Source organism: Centropristis striata, chromosome 13 (assembly GCF_030273125.1).
Source record: "Centropristis striata isolate RG_2023a ecotype Rhode Island chromosome 13, C.striata_1.0, whole genome shotgun sequence".
NCBI classification, from domain to species: domain Eukaryota; kingdom Metazoa; phylum Chordata; class Actinopteri; order Perciformes; family Serranidae; genus Centropristis; species Centropristis striata.
In genome coordinates, this window is record NC_081529.1 from 31,466,443 (window position 1) to 31,485,480 (window position 19,038).

General features: G+C 36.9%; 1 protein-coding gene and 1 non-coding gene across 3 annotated transcripts; both read right to left on the reverse strand.

Annotated features, from left to right (window-relative positions):
* Positions 1-690: 690 nt before the first annotated feature.
* Positions 691-10,200, reverse strand: hmox2b (heme oxygenase 2b). Of its 2 annotated transcripts, none has more exons than XM_059348647.1 (7): positions 10,141-10,200; positions 9,458-9,609; positions 8,109-8,218; positions 7,117-7,234; positions 6,535-7,026; positions 4,290-4,413; positions 691-3,253 (listed from the first exon to the last, which is right to left on the reverse strand). In XM_059348647.1, exons 3-7 carry the CDS (start codon positions 8,189-8,191, stop codon positions 3,126-3,128), a joined length of 945 nt encoding a protein of 314 aa, XP_059204630.1. In that variant the 5' UTR covers positions 8,192-8,218; positions 9,458-9,609; positions 10,141-10,200; the 3' UTR covers positions 691-3,125. The 2 variants fall into 2 exon arrangements, with proteins under 2 accessions (XP_059204630.1, XP_059204631.1); XM_059348648.1 differs by having other exon boundaries at positions 10,147-10,195.
* Positions 10,201-14,036: 3,836 nt separating this feature from the next.
* On the reverse strand, positions 14,037-14,118 carry trnal-aag (transfer RNA leucine (anticodon AAG)). Its single transcript has one exon. It is a non-coding gene; the product is annotated as a tRNA-Leu (tRNA).
* Between the last annotated feature and the right edge of the window lie 4,920 nt (positions 14,119-19,038).

A 19,038-nucleotide genomic window follows, 5' to 3' on the forward strand; every position in this document is an offset into this window, starting at 1 on the left:
GCTAGAAAATATCAAACTGTAGTTATTATGGCCATTAATATTGGTGATGCAGTGCTGTGTGACTGTGTGAAAGCTTCATGGATGAATCTGAGATCTTTTTGTTTCAGCTTCCAAGACCTCAAGATTTGTGCCATAAAGTATGCATTAAAAAATAATCATCTTTTAAAGTTTTCATTGTGATTAATAACACCAGTCTAAACTAATTACCTTTAATTTTGTGGGTTTTTTTTTTTAAATAATTGTGTCTTTTTTAATAATTTTGTCTTTTTTAAATAATAGTCTTTTTTTGTAATTTTGTGTCTTTTTTGGTAATTCTTTGTCTTTTGGGCCATTTTGTGTCTTTTTTTAATAATTTTGTGTATTTTTTTGGTCATTTTGTGTATTTTTTAAAAATAATTTAAAATAACACCAGTCTAAACTAATTATCTTTAATTTTATGGGGTTTTTTTAAATAATTTTGTGTCTTTTTAATAATTTTGTGTCTTTATTAGTAATTTTGTGTATTTTTCGGTCATTTTGTGTCTTTTTTTGTAATTTTGTGGGGGGGGTTTAAAATAATTTTGTGTCTTTTTTGGTCATTTTGTGTATTTTTTTGGTCATTTTGTGTCTTTTTTGGTAATTTTGTGTCTTCTTTGGTCCATTTTGTGTCTTTTTAAAAAAAAAAAAAAAATGAAAATAATAACACCAGTCTAAACTAATTACCTTTATTTCGGCATGAGCAGGAAAACAGAATTTATTTCATTACAGACAGCACAACATACCCCTGGGGTTTCACTCTCATACAATGAGAGTATTATAGCCAAACACTATAAAGCTTAGTTCAGTGAGACACACAAGGGATTAACAGCCGGGTTAATGAAAAGGCAAGAGAATTCAACATCAGCATGAATTAGTCAAGCATCTCACTCACTTCACTCTAAGGTTTAACTGATGACCAAAGCTTCCTGTACTCCTGAGTCCCCTCTGTATGGCCAAAAAATACTGCAGCATTGTAACACATCACATTAAAAATGTTAAATTAAACATGGACGTTGAACTACAGGAGTATATTAGGCTAGTCCGTGTGTTAGTCCTCCATACAGAATGCATTGTATTGCCATCTGACTGCAACATGACCCTGAGACTCTCAAATACAAAACACATCATGATGAAATCCAAACAAGTTTTGCTAATAAAAGAATACAGTACATCCGTTTATGTGTGAACGTGTTGTGCAAGTGCACCCAGCATGGAAAACCTGATAGAAATATTTTTTAGCAGGTTTATTTCCAAGCAAAGGAGAAAAAAAAACACAACTGCTTGGAGAGACAAAGCAAAGTTAATAGAAATGTCATTACTGTCTGGATAAATATTCAACTTCAATCCGAAAACAGTGCAATTACACTGCATAAAGTACAAACAGCACAATAGATTCCTCCTTATCAATGCTGATAAAAACAGTTCTGGGAGAGTTTTTCCCAACATACAGCATGAGGAAAAATATTTAAGAATGATCACACAGTTTTAGTGATGACACCTTCTGGTATAAAAAACAACCACTGAGCTGCTAAAGGACCTTTTTATAAGTACCTCACCTGAAGTAGCTCATAATAACACACATTTAGTCTTTATGCATGATGAATAATTAACATTATAACGACAGTTTCCTTTTAAAACTGCTGCAAAGACCTCTGTTAACACCTTCGTCCTAATATAGGCTCCTGTGGCAGGTAAAAATTGAATCATTTATCTTGGATAGTTAATCGATGCATATGCAACAACAGGCAGTTTTATTTAGAAATACTACTAATAAGATGCCATATCATAGAACTCTGTAAGAGAGAAATAGCAGTATATTTGAACATGCATCAGTCGAGATTAAATATCCTGTATATTCACTAGTATCTATGAAGAGTTTATTTGCAAATAAAGATACAAGCCATTCTTAAAATAATTAACCCAACACCACCAAAAAGGTTTATGGAAGGCAAACAATAAACATGTTCGACTGAAATAAATAAAAATGGTGGTATCTGGTTTTGCAAATTAACCGTCTGTTTATTAATCATACACTTGACAAAGTGTAGGTGTGCTATATATTTTTTTAATTATTTAAAGATTCCTATCACCTGTCTCACAGTATACCTGTACAAACTTTTTGGAAACATTTGAGGCCATGTCTGACTCATGAAATGTGAAAATGGATTTGAAAAAAGACAAAGTTTCAGTGTATTGTATTGTATCTTTGGAACGTCAATTATAGTGTAGAAGTTAAAAAAAAGAAAAAAATACAGTTGCATTATTAACTCGTACATTACCTCTTCTCTGTGGTAGATAAAGGAACAGTGTGTAGGATATGAATGGCTCATTCTAAGCAAACAAAAACATTTATGGACAAATGAATTCAGAATTATGAATATTATATCCAATTCCTGCCAAAAGATACCACTAAATCCTTCACACTGCTCCTTTAAGATCTTTTAACGCAAAAACACAAAGGCCTCATTCACAATCAACACAGCATTCTGACCAGCAATAACACACTGTGCTATATATCCATAATATATGCATAGCCTGTTTTAATAGGTTTTTCATCAGCTCACTATGAATTAATTTCTGATAATGCATTAATCATTATTATTAGTGTGTGGGCAGCATCTAAAAGTCACCACGCTTTGTCAATTTGGCAGCTTCGTTTAAAATTGAGATTCATTTTTTTTTAAACACTTAAGCACAACTTGTGCTTCCATCCGACAACTTCAGAGTCAGGACAGGATGGAGGGATAGTGCAGAGGAGGTAGAGAAATAAAGACAGGTGAGTAAATTGTAACGAGGTGTAGCTTGTTGGTTGGATGGATGGATGGATGGATGGATGAATGGATGGAGGAATGGATGGATGGATGGATGGATGAAGATGACGTCCTACTGGTCCTAGTGATCATTTTATTGGAATTCCATCGATAATAAACAGATCCAAGTTTATTTCCTGTCAGTTGTTATTACAAACATTAAATAAACTTGGACCCGTTCAGAATGTTTGTATGAGACTACAGCCTGAGGGAGTTTTCTCGTCTCCTTACTGTCCGTTCTTCATTGTTTCTCCTCCGTCTCCCTTACAGCAGCAGAGTTACAGGGTGACGGCTGGATCACATCAGATACCACGCAGCCAATCCAGCCAGAGCAGCAAACCAGGTTGCAAACAGCACCTGTCCTGTCGGGTGTCGGAGGACGGCCATGGCGATCTGACAGGCATACGCTGTTCCACCTGACGCGGCTGGAAGGAAGCATGAAAACATTTGAACAAGATCCTTGCAAAAGCTTTATAATAAAAGCTTTGACACCTAGCCTGGCTAACGCCAGACTAATCACAAATGAGATTAGTCTGGAAACCAGCCATTCATTTTTCCGTAGAGGAGGTGTGGTTTACGATCCTCCAGAGCCGTTTATTGGGCGCTTAGAATGTCTATCATAAGCGTCTGTAGGTAGCTCTTAGCCAATCAGATCAGTTATACCAGATGACGTATGTAGAGCGACAGAAATTGATGTTTACATAGCCAGACTAGCCCATCGCTACTTTGAGACTAAAATGCTCAATTCTGCTTCTGCAACGTTTTTCTGCAGCATGTTCTGACTCTGGCTGCTCACAGTCTACCGGCAGTGTTGGTGTGTGTGTGTGTGTGTGTGTGTGTGTGTGTGTGTGTGTGTTGCTTGCTGCTTTGCTTCTCCAGTTCTCGCTTTCTGCAAGACTATTTATTTTTACGCCTTATTCCCCCTCATGTCATTCAGCCACACACATCCACTGATTTTATGGTCAATAGTGGAGCTGCTGGGGGTCTCTGGACGGCTCCGCTGTCCCCCGGCTCGTAGCCAGATCACCGTGGTTACAGCAGCGAGCGGTAGCGGGGCTAGTTGGTAGATTAGGCTTTTGCCAAATCCTGTCGGAAGCAAGGCTAAAACATCCTTTTTGGTGGTGAAACAGGAGTGTAAAGTCAAACGTTCTTCTTTTAAAATCAACTTTCGCTCTAAACTATTTAAAATGCCGTCTACAGCTAAAGAGAGTTTTGCGTCTGCTGCAGCCATGTTGGATCAGTAAGAAAACTACAAAACTACAAGCTTCCGTCTGTCGAGTAGTACGCGTCATCGTCTTGCCGTCCCTCCCCGTTCTGTGATTGGATCCCTAAAACAGGGCTAAGAAACGGCCGTGGTTGCCAGACTGGCTGCAGGTTCGAAATGAAATCAAGTGTGCAAGGCAGTATGGGTATACCCAGGCTATTGACACCAATGCTACAGATAGAAGTACTAAAGCTTACCCATTTTGGCATTGTAGTAGGGACACTTGCTAATGTCTCCACCCATCTCTCCATGGACAGGCATGCCAGCATCTAAAACCTCCTCCTGGATGGTTTTGCCGATTTCCTCCAACTCCTCGAACACCTGCCAACACAAAAATACAATATGTAAGATTATCAAGCTCGTTGCACAGTCTATATTCTAGATCGTGGGTCTCAAACTTGCGGCCTGCGGGCCAATTGCGGCCCTCGTGACGACATTTTGTGGGCCCCACCTTGATATGAAGTTTAATGTGAGTTTTATATGAATGGCACTTTACCGTGTTGTGTGTGGAAGGTCCCTTTAATTACTTTTTTTGGTAATTTTGTGTCTTTTTTTGGTAATTCTGTGTCTTTCTTTGGTAATTCTGTGTCTTTCTTTGGTAATTTTGTGTCTTTTTTGTCATTTTGTGTCTTTTTTTTTTTGTAATTTTTTTGGTCATTTTGATACTGCCTCCAGCGGCCCCCAGGCAATTTGAGTTTGAGATCCCTGTTCTAGATATTGTTCATGGATGAAACTAGGGATGCACGTTATTCAATTTTTTGCCGATATCCGATATGCCAATTTTTTACAACTCATTTAGCCGATTACAGATATTTTTTTACGCACAACTAATACCCACAATCAGAGAAATTTGGCCAATTTCCCAATTGACACAATAAGTAAACATAACCTGTGTTCACTGGGAACATGTGAAAAGTGCAACTGTACAGCAGTTAAACCCAAATTGAATAATACTACATGTACCTTACAGACTGCTGTTTAAATTCAAATTTAACTTAAAACAGGAGCCCAATATGTGACGACTCAATCTGCACTGTGCAAACAAAATCACAAAAAGTATAAAAAATATAAGCAGCTTCAGTCCCTAATCACAACATAAATAAATAGGTGGGCTCAGACTACACTGTACAATTCTATGAGCTACAAACAAGGTGCAACAGAGAGGTGATGTGCACCCCATTATTTAATCACTTTATTATATCGGCATGTTGGCCGATGTCCGATAGTTCATTTTCAAGCCAATATCGGCCGATACCGATAACGTGCCGATAATATCGTGCATCCCTAGATGAAACCATAAGGTAGGTCTGTTCAGCAAACAACTCATTTTAACTTCCTGTCACACTGACAGGAAAATCATAGAAAGATCAAACACGGCCATAAAACTGTTGGGATAAACAATGCACAATATTGCCCACAGGGTCTAAAACACCCTAAAGATATGAAAGGGATCGTTAACATAACAGAGACCGCAATACAGCAGACATTTGTATTGTCATATCCCCAGCTCTACATCCAGTAAGATACAAGGTGCAATGCAGTAAAGGACAAGTCAACAATGCAGTAATTTCATATCTAGATAAGTGGAGCCAAGACCAGAATCTTATACATAATAGAAAATACTTTTTGAGTGACTTTAAGGGAAAATGGTCACAAGGATGTCTCAATTAGAATAGGATCACGATAGAGGATGACAGTGCCTTCAGTAATAAATATATTACCTTCAATATGTCTTATATAAGGTTCGTACACTTTAGCAGTGGTCAAAATCAAGCATTTTTCAAGGTAAATTTTCAAGCTTTTCCAGCATCTTTCACCTGTTGTAAATTGCATGTTTTAGATGAGTACTTACATACTAAGTACACTTAACCATACCAACAGCGATGGAGGAACAGTCTTCATTTCAGATAGGCTACTCATTATTTTTTTTACATTGAACATGTGATTATCTATAGTCTATAGATGGATATAGTCAGATTGCATTTTTTAATAATTTCTTAAGAGTCTTTTTTTGTAATTTTGTGTCTTTTTTTGTCATTTTGTGTCTTTTTGGGTGATTTTGTATCTTTTTTGGTAATTCTGTGTCTCCAGCGGCCCCCAGGTAATTTGAGTTTGAGACCCCTGATCTATAGTCTATGGATGGATATAGTCAAATTACAAGAGAAATACAGTAAGAATTTCAAGCATTTACAAGCACTTTATCCAAAATCCAAGCACTTTTTAAACCTTGAAAATACAACATTTAAATTCAAGCATTTTCAAGGATTTCAAGCACCCGTAAGAACCCTGAATATAAATTCAGGAAGTTATCAAAACAGGCACAAGTAGCACACCTCCACTGCAAGCAAACCTTCATTTAACCGCTTCACCACCAGGGAACAAATCGCCCACTAGTGTTTCTAAACATAGCTTCCATTTAGTCGTCTCTCCTCAGCCTCTCACCTCCATGTTGAACTGAAACGCCTTGACAGCCTCGTCCACCAGCCTCTTCTTTGTTTTCATGTCCAGTTCCAGCTCGTTCATCCGACTACGGTACAGCTGCTTGAATGCTTTGGCACTGTGGATGCCGTCGAATTGATAGAACTCCAGGCCCTCCCCAGTGGGCGGCAGCTTCATGGCTCTCTGTGCCACCTTCTTCAGCACCTGGCCCCCGGAAAGGTCCCCCATGTAGCGGGTGTAGGCGTGGGCCACCAGCAGCACTGGGTCTTCCTGCCCTACTTGGTGAATACGGTCCACATAGTGTTGAGTGGCCTCGGTGCAGCGGATCTGGCTCTGCCACTCAGGGCCGTAAAAGTACTCGAGGTCACGGGCCAAGGCCTCGTGGCGGTGCAGCTCTGTAGGAAAATACAGAGGGGCAAAGTGGGGGTGATCTTTGTTCCTTTCTATTTCTTCTTCCATGGCTGTATAAGTGTAGTAGAGCGCCACGGCACCAAGCTGGGGAAGCAAGAGAGAAAAATATTACATTACTTGTCTCATTCTTCTAGTACATTGTCACAATTTCTCACTTAATTTTTTCAGACTGACTTTGAAGAGCTCTTTGCGGATGCGTCCCCTGAGGAAATCTTTCACAAACTGGGTGTTCTCAGCCTTTTCGTGGACCTCCTTGGTCCCTGCTGCCAGCACCTCAGACAGATCCTCAGGACTGAGGGGAAAAGTGAAGGAAAAAATTAGGGCCGGGACTCGATTAAAAAAAATTAATCTAATTAATTAGAGGCTTTGTAATGAATTAATCGAAATTAATCGCATTTTAATCGCATATAAATATTTGACCTGAGAACAGTGAGAAGTCATTTTTTTCACATGGATTTTTAGTATACCATTGAATAATGACTGAATACATAAGCTGAAGCAACAAAAATATTGTTTATTTTTGTTCAAGTCCAACAGACCAGTGCAATTTTTGCCATTAAGTGTAGCAATAGCATATTTAGAAATATAGTACACTTCATAAATCCAGGTAGCCTATAGGTAGGTAGACCTTCTGTTAACTAGAATACTTTGGTTTTTTAAGTAAAACACAATCCACGCTAGCTACCACACTAGCCGCTAGCTGCTATATGTTTAGCATTGAGGTGATACTTGAGGCTCGATGTGCTGCGGTGATATGTGAATTCCTTGTTGCATAGCAACACAACCATGCTCTTATCGAAGCTTCCATCCGTTGGTTTTTTGTAAGAAAATGTCCCATCATCCACGGGGCCAACCAAAGCGTCTGTTGTTGTCTGAACTCATGAACGCTAGTTGGTGCTCCAGTATAATCGGTCCGCCTGAAACTCATCCAGTGAGAAACGTTCCGCGGTGCAAAAAAAAGTGCGATTAACATGCGTCCATTTTTTTTAACGCGTTCATTTTTGTGTAATGAATTAATCTTAATTAACGCGTTAAAGTCCCGGCCCTAGAAAAAATTGAAGGTATAATTTGTATAGGACAGAAGCACAACAACCAACATGATTATTTTGTAATCTTATTTTACTGTCCCAGAGGTAATCCAGTTATAATACTAGAGGAAGATTTACCTGAGGGTGCCATCTTTTGCCTCATAAGCAGGCGCTTCTCCATTGGACACACTCGCTGTTGTCTCCATCTTCTCTGCTGACATTATGATCCTGTCTGCCAGTTAGTTCACCTTAGAATCAGCAAAAAATATCAAATTAGCATTATCTACCTTCAATTCTTTAGTAAACTTTGAATAATATATACATTTTAAGTTCAGTGCAATTCAAGGAATATACAAAAGTTACTTGTGTAAGACTGTGTAATGTATTATACCTATGACCTATACTAGTTACTGAGGTCTAAATGTGTCACTTGAGTCAAGATTGCGTAACTGGTTTTCACAACAAGGGAGCAATGTCAGGCTGCAGTGTTCCCTGTGGTTCTAGAGGTCTGGGGTATTGTACATGAAACAATAACAACACACAGGAGCAACACAGTATTAATTACACCTTGTCCAGAGTCAGGGAGAAATGCTACAGATTATAAGGTAGCCCAAACACAATCACAGTAAACTGCCCATTACAGTCATCAGGTCCCTACATAATTACTCAGCCACTACCAACAGCCACAGTCCTTTAAACACCCTCTGGATGTTACAGGGGTCACCTTAAAGTAATCTAAACCTTTCAGGGTAATTGGCTGCTTCTAACAACAAATAACAAACAAACAAGCATTTCGTCACACTGTTAAAGTAATTACCTAAGTCATTTTTTGTCAAAATTGTTGTTTTTTTTGCCTAAAACATCTCCTCATGACGCCCACCACCTATGGTAAAATCACCCCCATCCTCAGTTGATCAGATCATGTGATTTTACCCCTTTAAGATAATAGCCTATGTCAAGTGTGTGACTTAAGCGGATTTATTATGCCTAAGTCAAAATAAAATGTGACTTAGGCAATTTTTTGAACATGCCTTTGTGACTTAAGCAAGATAAGGTAACACTTTATTTTGAAGGTGTCTACATGAGAGTGACATGAGCTTGTCATAAACATGACATGGGATGTGTCATGAACATTAATGACACTTTGAAGTAACATTAATGCTCATGATACTTGTCATGTCATGTTTCTGACAGGCTTGTGTGGCTCTTATGAAGACACCTTCAAAATAAAGTGTCACAAAGGCATGTTCAAAAAATTGCCTAAGTCATTTATTTCTCTTAAGTTACATCATTTACACACAGTGTTATTACTATGCCAATAGCCATCCTTTGTTACATCCTTTTTGAGTGAAATGATCAATAAATGTCATATGTTACACTTTTGGTGAAGTTTTTTGTGTTTCCTGCGAAACTTGAAACAATGACCTAGGCGATTATTTTAACAGGGTGACAATTTATATTCAATACCAGGATGAATAAATCCTTACCCAAGAGGCAGCAGAAGTCTAATCAGGAAAAAGGGGGAGGCTGATGTCACCCAATCCTTGTCTCTGTAGCTGTTGTCCCTGAGATGATGGTTTAAAGGAAAGATGTCTTCTACCAGTTAAGTGCAGCTGCTTCAAGCCTTTGACCTTATTTACTGAGAGAAAAACAAGGCAATGTAAGAGTGAAAGCTGATACAGTAGTGTGGCAGGGGCTGGCTTGCTTTCAAAAGAAAAGGCTATTTAAAAAAAACTCCAGAGTTGAACCACATTGAACACAGAGACAAACAAAAAGCTGCACAGGCCTTCTGGCGTTTACCACAAGTCTCAAAGAATAGCTGTGATGTGAGGCGAGTTATTAACATGGTTTCACTCGGCTCAGTTCCTCAATGTCACCATAATCATAATCTCAAGCCACCTTTAATCGAAATACGAGTGCGTGTCTTGTTTGTGACTCCTGTCGGTAACGTCCTCTAACTTGCTAGGAGCATCAACATGACAACAACAACAGCTAACTTTGCTGGTTGACGCTAGCTAAGTTAGCTAACAGCTAGCTAGCGATCCAACAAGCTTAACAACAAAGTTAAAGAGTGACGTAACATCACGTTGTAGGTTCGACGCGTTTATTCGCTTATCAAATTATATATTAGCGGCTTAGACGGCTCTGGTATCATACTGACAGTACAAACCTTCACCTCACTGTGCAGAGCAGTCCGGGGAACTACAAATCTGGCTGGAGATCCAGAACGGAACTACACGTCCAGCCCCGCCCCCCTAGACTGTAGCTCCGCCCCCCTAGACTGTAGCCCCGCCCCCAGCCGGCCGCAGTCAGCTGCTTCTCCACAGGAAGTGCTGAGGAAGCAAACTGGGAAAAAACAACAACTACCCACACTTCTACTATTACTGCAATTACTACTACTAGTGATAATGATAATACTACCACTGATACTACTACTATTATTGTAACTACTGCTACCATTACTACTAGTAGTGATAATAATAATAGTAGCACTGATACTACTACTATTATTGCAACTACTACTATTACTACTAGTAGTGATAATAATAATAGTACCACTGATACTACTACTATTATTGTAACTACTACTATTACTACTAGTAGTGATAATAATAATAGTACCACTGATACTACTACTATTATTGCAACTACTACTATTACTACTAGTAGTGATAATAATAATAGTACCACTGATACTACTACTATTATTGCAACTACTACTATTACTACTAGTAGTGATAATAATAATAGTACCACTGATACTACTACTATTATTGCAACTACTGCTACCATTACTACTAGTAGTGATAATAATAATAGTACCACTGATACTACTACTATTATTGTAACTACTACTATTACTACTAGTAGTGATAATAATAATAGTACCACTGATACTACTACTATTATTATAACTACTGCTACCATTACTACTAGTAGTGATAATAATAATAGTACCACTGATACTACTACTATTATTGCAACTACTACTATTACTACTAGTAGTGATAATAATAATAGTACCACTGATACTACTACTATTATTGTAACTACTACTATTACTACTAGTAGTGATAATAATAATAGTACCACTGATACTACTACTATTATTGTAACTACTACTATTACTACTAGTAGTGATAATAATAATAGTACCACTGATACTACTACTATTATTATAACTACTGCTACCATTACTACTAGTAGTGATAATAATAATAGTACCACTGATACTACTACTATTATTGCAACTACTACTATTACTACTAGTAGTGATAATAATAATAGTACCACTGATACTACTACTATTATTGTAACTACTGCTACCATTACTACTAGTAGTGATAATAATAATAGTACCACTGATACTACTACTATTATTGCAACTACTTATATTACTACTAGTAGTGATAATAATAATAGTACCACTGATACTACTACTATTATTGCAAAGACTACTACTATTGATATTACTGCTAATACTTCTACCACTACTACTCCTACTATTCCTACTAATACTACCACTACTACTCCTACTACTACTACGACTGATACTACTACTACTACTACTACTGCTACTCCTACTCCTACTATTGCAACTAATACTACCACTACTACTATTGATACTACTACTCCTACTACCACTACTACTCCTACTCCTACTACTACTATTGCTACTATTACTACCACTACTACTACTACCAATACTACTACTACTACCACTACTATACTCCTACTACTACTACTACTGATACTACTACTACCACTACTACTACTCCTACGACTACTAGTACTGATACTACTACTGCTAATACTTCTACCACTACTACTACAGATACTACTACTCCTACTATTGCTACTAATACTACTACTACTAGGCCTGCTTCTCCTAATACTACTGATACTACTACTACTACTACTACCACTACTACTCCTACTGATACTACTACTACCACTACTACTACTACTACTATGACTTCACCTAATACTACTGCTACTACAATAACTTCTCCTAATATTACTGCTACTACTACCACTACTACTATGGGACATTTTTTGAAGAGTAAACCAACATTTTTCCAGGTGGAAAAAAACATACCTCACACATCACAAAACTTCTAAATAATCATCCAGACAAAAAAGGCACATCAGCAGGCTAGAAGAGAATAACCACAAGATGGCATTCCCATAAAAGCAAATACCTAAATATGACTTGGCAGGTTACAGCTTTGCAAACCGTTTGAATATAAAGGTCAAAAAGCCCTATCAAAACAAATTTGGCTAACCGACCTTCTGGTTCAAGTAATGTTTTATTCTGAAAGGGCACACATTGGGTAATAATTCCCGATTATGTTTGCTTATATTATGCATGAGATGTTTCTTTTTCCTCCTAGGAAAATGAATCCATCATTCTAGGATATGAATCTGAAATTAAATATTCTTAATTTCTTCCCCATGCCAAACAAATTATCCTTATATTTGTTTGTTGCTCTCTAAGGCCACACTGAAATGATTAAAAAAATTAGCTCTTACATAACCACATAACATCGTCAGGGTTAGCATGCAATTATATCCATTATGAGGGTGTTTATTGCAGTGATTGTTGTAAAACTGGCTCATCAGTTCTCATTTAATGGAGAGGCAGTGATGTCAGTGACCAGTGATGGAAGAAATTCAGAGCTTTTATTTCAGTAATGTCAGGTCAGGTCAAAGTAGATAATTAGTCACATTAAATTGTGCTTGAAGTTGAAGAGAAAAAAAGGAAAAGCATTCATTTTGCAGAATTGCAAGATTCACATATATTATATTTCTGAATAATCATTATTGATGCATTTAGATTTTTGTTATTTTAATGTTGCATCTGTTGTTCATTTATGCTTGAAATCAACAAGAAAAATATTTAAATAGAAATAATACAACTTGTTTTTCATGTGTTTTTTGTATTACATCTTGTGTGTGTGTGTGTGTGTGTGTTTTGTAAAAAAAAATGTATTTTTTGTGTGCTTTTATGTGTGTATTCTGTGTGTTTTTATGTGTTTTTTTTGTCATTTTTTTGTGTGTTTTTTTGTGTTTTTTTATGTGTGTTTTTGTGTGTTTTTTGTATTTTTTTGTGTGTATTTTTTGTATTTCAAAATGTTGATCCAGTAAGTCAAAATGACAAAATAATAATCAGGTGAGATTCTGCTGAAAAAGATGATACCAGCATGGCACGGTCATCATTATTTAAGTTGCACATACAGGCAGAATGACAAAGAGTCTAAAAACCAACAAAATAGCCCCAAACTCCAAAGAGTTAACACAAGGCTAATCAGAACAAAAGAAAGTACAGGAAAAGATCAAGATAAAGGTACTCTTATAGAGTTAAACTGAGGAGTTTGGCATCTGGATCAACACCAAATGCTTTTTAAAAACTAAAGAAGGAAAGAGACTGAAGGTGTGGGATTTGGAGAGGTGGGAGGGGGCAGAGCTGCGAGCGGGGCACATAATAAGCTTGACAGAGCGTTCTGTGAACACAGAATGTACTGTGCAATTACAATGAGTGCCTCCAGATTAACAGGTGTTTGTCCTGAACAGACATCAAACACACAGACAAGCAGAATCTGTGAGTCTTTCTACAGGTTAACTGCAAAACATGCTGCCTCCATGTTACCTTGTTTACAATGGGCTGTTGGGAAATTCTTCCAGAAATCACATTTTAATAATCAGTGATCTTTTTGTTGTTTTTGTGTCATATGATTCATGCATGCTGTTCATGAATTATGTACGAGGTAGTTGTTTGCTTAGCAGATTTTTCCGTCAATTAATGCGCAGGGTGTATTTTGTAAGCCTGTGTGCGTGTGCTCTTGTCCTTCCTACATAGTGAGGACCAGAACACGTTTTTAACCAACAGAGTGAGGACATTTTTGTGAACTGAGGACATTTCATCCGGTCCTCACTTCTTTAAAGGCTTTTTTTGAGATTTACATTTAGTCATTTAGCAGACACGTTTATCCAAAGCCCCTTAGAGTAAAGAAAGTTTTGTTTACTCCAGCCCTTGAGGGGGCTCGACAGAGCCGAAAAGCTTCTTGGCAGCGGTGGGATTCGAACCCACGCCCCCGAAGAGACTGGAGCCTTAATCCAGCGCCTTAGACCGCTCGGCCACGCTACCTATGCTACTGCATTTGATTTCACAATCAGGTTAGGGTTAGGTATGTTAGGGTAACCATGGTTACCTTAGAGTAAGGGGTTCGGGAACAAGGTTATGATAGTTAACAAAAACTAACAAAGTACCGCAAACTAGAATTGAAAAAACATTTTTGTTAACTGAAATAAAAATAAAAACTAGAGTTTTTAAAAACTCTGGAACTGGAACTGTATTTTGTGGTGACAAAACTGACTAAAAATAACTAAAATTATAGTGAAAATGTCCTTCGTTTTCATCTTTGTCAACTTTTTTTATACATAATGAAGATGGATCAGACAAAGGAAATAAAGGCAAAATTTACTGTGACCTCTTTTAATCTCCCACCCAACAAATACCCCATTACAAAAAACTAAAACTAATAAAAAATAAACGAAAACTAAGCATTTAAACAAAAAAATTAAACTAAAACTAGAAAACAAAAATTCACAACAAAATTAAAACTAAAACTATTGAAAAATCCAAAACTATTATAACTTTGCTAGGGAATTCACTGTTACAATGAGGGTCCTCACAAAGATAGAAGTACAAGAATGTGTGTGTGTGTGTGTGTGTGTGTGTGTGTGTGTGTGTGTGTGTATTAGTCTGGCAGCCGGCTGCAGTGTCAGATGCTTGGTTGCCCCCCCCCCCCAGCCTCAGGAGGGGGGGGAAGATGAGCTAACAAGATGATTCACTTGCCTCCAACGGGGCCAGCAAGCTGTTCCCATTTAAAGGGGGACTTTGGTCTAAAAACTCTAATGGGGGAAAGATCCTTTTGGGTGCTTTTGTGTTCGTTTTTAGATTAGACGCTCACAAAACAAAAGGATTTGTATTCATGTTCACCGGATGGTTCTTTGACTTATTTTTGCTGCTATTTGGTTTTGGTTCCGTTTGTTGAGAAATGCATTGAGGAAACCTTTAAAATTAAATTATCTGACTCCAACAGTAACGTCTCACCTCCAAGTCCAAGTTCTCAGTTTAACCCTTTATCAGGCGAAGAACTATATTTGGTAACTTTAGCGGATATCTAAAATGAGTCATAAATAAAATAATATTTCGAGAAAAAAGTTGCAAATTTACTAGATTAAAGTGGCAAATCTGCAAGAAAAAAGTTGCAGATTTACAAGAAAAAAGTGGAAAAAAGCAACTTTGTTCCCGTAGATTTGCCACTTTAATCTCATAAACTTTTTTCTCAAAATATTACCCCCCTCCCCGGGTCCGTATGTTTTTTTTTACACATTCTGGCCGTATGCAATATCCTCCAATATTCTGTAGGGTTGAAATTTGCAAGTATTTCAATGAGTGCCCTATTAAGGGTTAACATAATTTTATTACAATACGTCAAGAAATTTGCAGTTACAGGTTCTCTGGGTTCAAACTACACTTCCCTGATTTACATGATTAAGGTGGATCAGTTCATAAAGTCTGGACCCCCTCTATTTCCCCTGAACCCTTTTGTTAATTTGCTGCCCACTGCTCCTTGCATGGTGTGTTCACTTGTGTGTAAAAAAGGATGGGTTAAATGCAGAGGTTGAATTTCCCCATTGTGGGATTAATAAAGTAATCTTCTTCTTCAATATCCTAACAGAAGGTTTTTTTAAAAATGTATGTAGAACTCTCCAGAAGGAACAAACCCTCTCAAACTGTTGATTCGTCAGTTTGAATAAATATTATGGACACGTCATGTCACCAAGCAGAGCAGACTGTTATCTTTCTGCTTCAGCACACCATGTCCCTGACCTGACCTGGAACAGCTTTTGAGACAAAACCTCCTGTTTTGTTATGACTTGCAGAGATATTAGTGGAAACACAGGTTTTGCAATGACCACATAAAAAAACAAAACATAAAATATATATTTTTGTGATTCTAGAATCTTACTCTAACTAGGACACAGACAGTTTAGGCAGATAAAATAAATGTATCCTAGAGTGATCATAGGTTTAAAACAATATTAGTACATGATCATTGTATCAAAAGCATATTACATGATTGATCTATAAATGCATAAAGAGAGGGCACACACACACAGATGCATAGATAGTGACCCCTATGCACAGAGACAGAAAACAGAGACAGAATAACAGATTATTTCTAACAGGAGGACACCATATGTGAAATGCTGATGACTTGACAGTAAAAAAAATGCTTTATTGAAAGCACTCATCATAACACGTCTCATAAGAAATGCAGCAGGAGGCCCATTTCACCATAACACTCCATGAAAGCTGCGATCTGGTGCTTTTGATGACATCATGGCAATCAGTAGTTGATCAAAAATCGGTTCAGGATAATGAATGTATTAGAGGTGGGAATCACCAGATGCCCAACGATACAATATTATCCCGATATTAGAGTCACGATATGATATTTTTGCGATTTTAAGCATTTTGCGATATGGTATGGAGTATTGCGAATAAAATATATTGCGATTTAACTGTTTAACTGTGTTTGGTGTCCAGAAAATTAAATTAAATCAAGAATTGTTTTGTGAAATAAGACTAAATAATTGATATCAAACATGTATGGGAGACAACAATTGCAACAATTTCTCAAACGTTCCTCAACTTTAACTCACTGCTCTGCATAGCTTTGATACGGCTGTGTCTGTGAAATAAAGTTGCAACAGAGTCACATAACTGGGTCCCAATGTCTTTAGCATGTAGCTAAAACAATCGTAACTTTGCAGTGTTATTTCAACAACTTCCCGACACGATATTATGACACTCATGGTGCTTATACACTGTAAGAAATGTCTGCAGATTTTACGGTGAAAAACTGCTAACCATGACAGCAAAATGCAAGACGCAAGACTGTAAAATGATAAATGGGTTAATTCAGTTTTGGTAACAATGAAATACCATAAATGTATAAATCACCCAAAACAGTATTTTTTTTTTACATTTAAAAAAAAAATACATTACTCCACTGTAAAATACACTGGCACCGTGTTTGTGACAAAAATATACTGTAATATATATATACAAGCCATCATTTTTGCATTTATTTTTTGTAAAAATACTTTTTCACACTGTTAAATGTACTAAACACCATATCCCTAACAGTAATATATTGTAATATTTAATGGTAAAATCTTTCATTCGTGCGGCATTTAAAAAGTATTTTCTTGTCAATTATATGGCAGAACAGTGTTTCTTTTGATGGAAAAACTTTTTATTTTTTACAGTAAAATATGGACTAAAATGGCAATCTTAAATGTGAAATCAACAGTACTAATATCATTTTACCGTAATATTAAAAAAAGTTCTACCGTATTTATTACGGTAAAATTCTGGCAACCACAGCTGCCGTTTTTTTACCGTAAAAACAACAGATGTTTTTTTACAGTGTAGATTCCTTAGACCGTCTGGGTTAATATGATGATACCAGTATATTTCTACCAGTATATATAGCCCATTACGGCCTCCAAAAAACAAAAACAAAACGGCGAAAATACTGCCGCTAAATAAATGCTAAATATCGATACTTGGTGTCCATGAATAAATACAATATTGCCATGCAAAATATCGCGATACTATGCTCTATCGATTTTTTCCCCCACTTCTAGAATGTATGAATGAATTTAGACTTGGATCTACACCCATTGCTGCATTGCATTGAATTGCTTTACTCCAGCATCATTATTAGTCCTTAATGGAGTGTCATGTTAAACACAAATTATACAACCACCTCAATGTTATGATGAAGAAGTATGTCCCATTTGTATACATGCTGTGTGCAACAGTATAGGCCAGCTGCAGTACAAACTGAAAGTTAAAAGAAAAGGTATGCAATTTGGAATGCATCCGATATTTAGTTTGTACGTTTTTAAAACTTCCTATCTGATAGACAGAATGTGGGCTACAACAAACAAACCAAAGTACACCTTTGCTGCAAATGTGCAGGTGTAATTTATGACATTAATTATAGCTTTGTTGCATTTTGACCTATGGTTTTTTTGACATCCCAGTGGGCCAGCATGCATGATGTCAGCGGTCTGTCACAGCTAAATGTCATGCAGCCATCATTAATGCTATCAGTCACACCCGTGCTTGAGAAGCCAATGTTTCTTCTGTAAAAGAAGTTAACCCTCAGGAGTCTATCTATTTATTGAAAATAGATGTTTTATTTACAGTCATAACTTTATTTATATATGATATGTAGACAAGCTGAGAAAGCCAGTTGAAAGTCCAATCATAGGAGCTTTCACAGTGTGCCATTTATGTTTCTAGACCATTTTTAAAATGTGAATTTTCTTTCTACAATGAAAACTATTACTATTTTTTAATTTACATGTAAATAGACTGTTTTGTAGTTTTATTATTCATTTATTTTTCTGCTGTTTTTATGTGTATAAGTGGTAAAATAAATAAAAATTAAAATAAAAAAGTACATTTCCATAGACACCTGTGTCTTTTGTTTGTATTTTGGGTTCCTGGCAGCTTGATACTTTGTTAATTAAAATAAAATGAAAACTCTGACTGATAGCCAAGTTTGTGTGGAGAAAAAGGAGCCATGCATGTGATGTAAGGACAGACTGAAAGATGCTAAACAGAGACAGAAATTAATGCATAGGAAGTTGACAAATTTGAACCAAAATCTCCTGGACTTCAGAGGTTTAATAACTGTGTACATACAGACCGTTTATTGACATTCTAGCACAGAACAACACATTCTAATTCTAGTGCGAGGTATTTGATTTTTACATGTGTTACATTAGAAAACAATGCTGATAGCTGTGAAGTCAGTCTGCTTCACTGGTGCGTTTGTGGGACAGCTACTCCTGATGAGTACACAGATCAGATGCAGTAGTTTTATATGTGCATGGACAACAAGAGGCTCTATAACAAATACACTGACCCGCAAAACAACTACTACTACTTCTTTGTAACAACGGTTTTCTGTCAGTG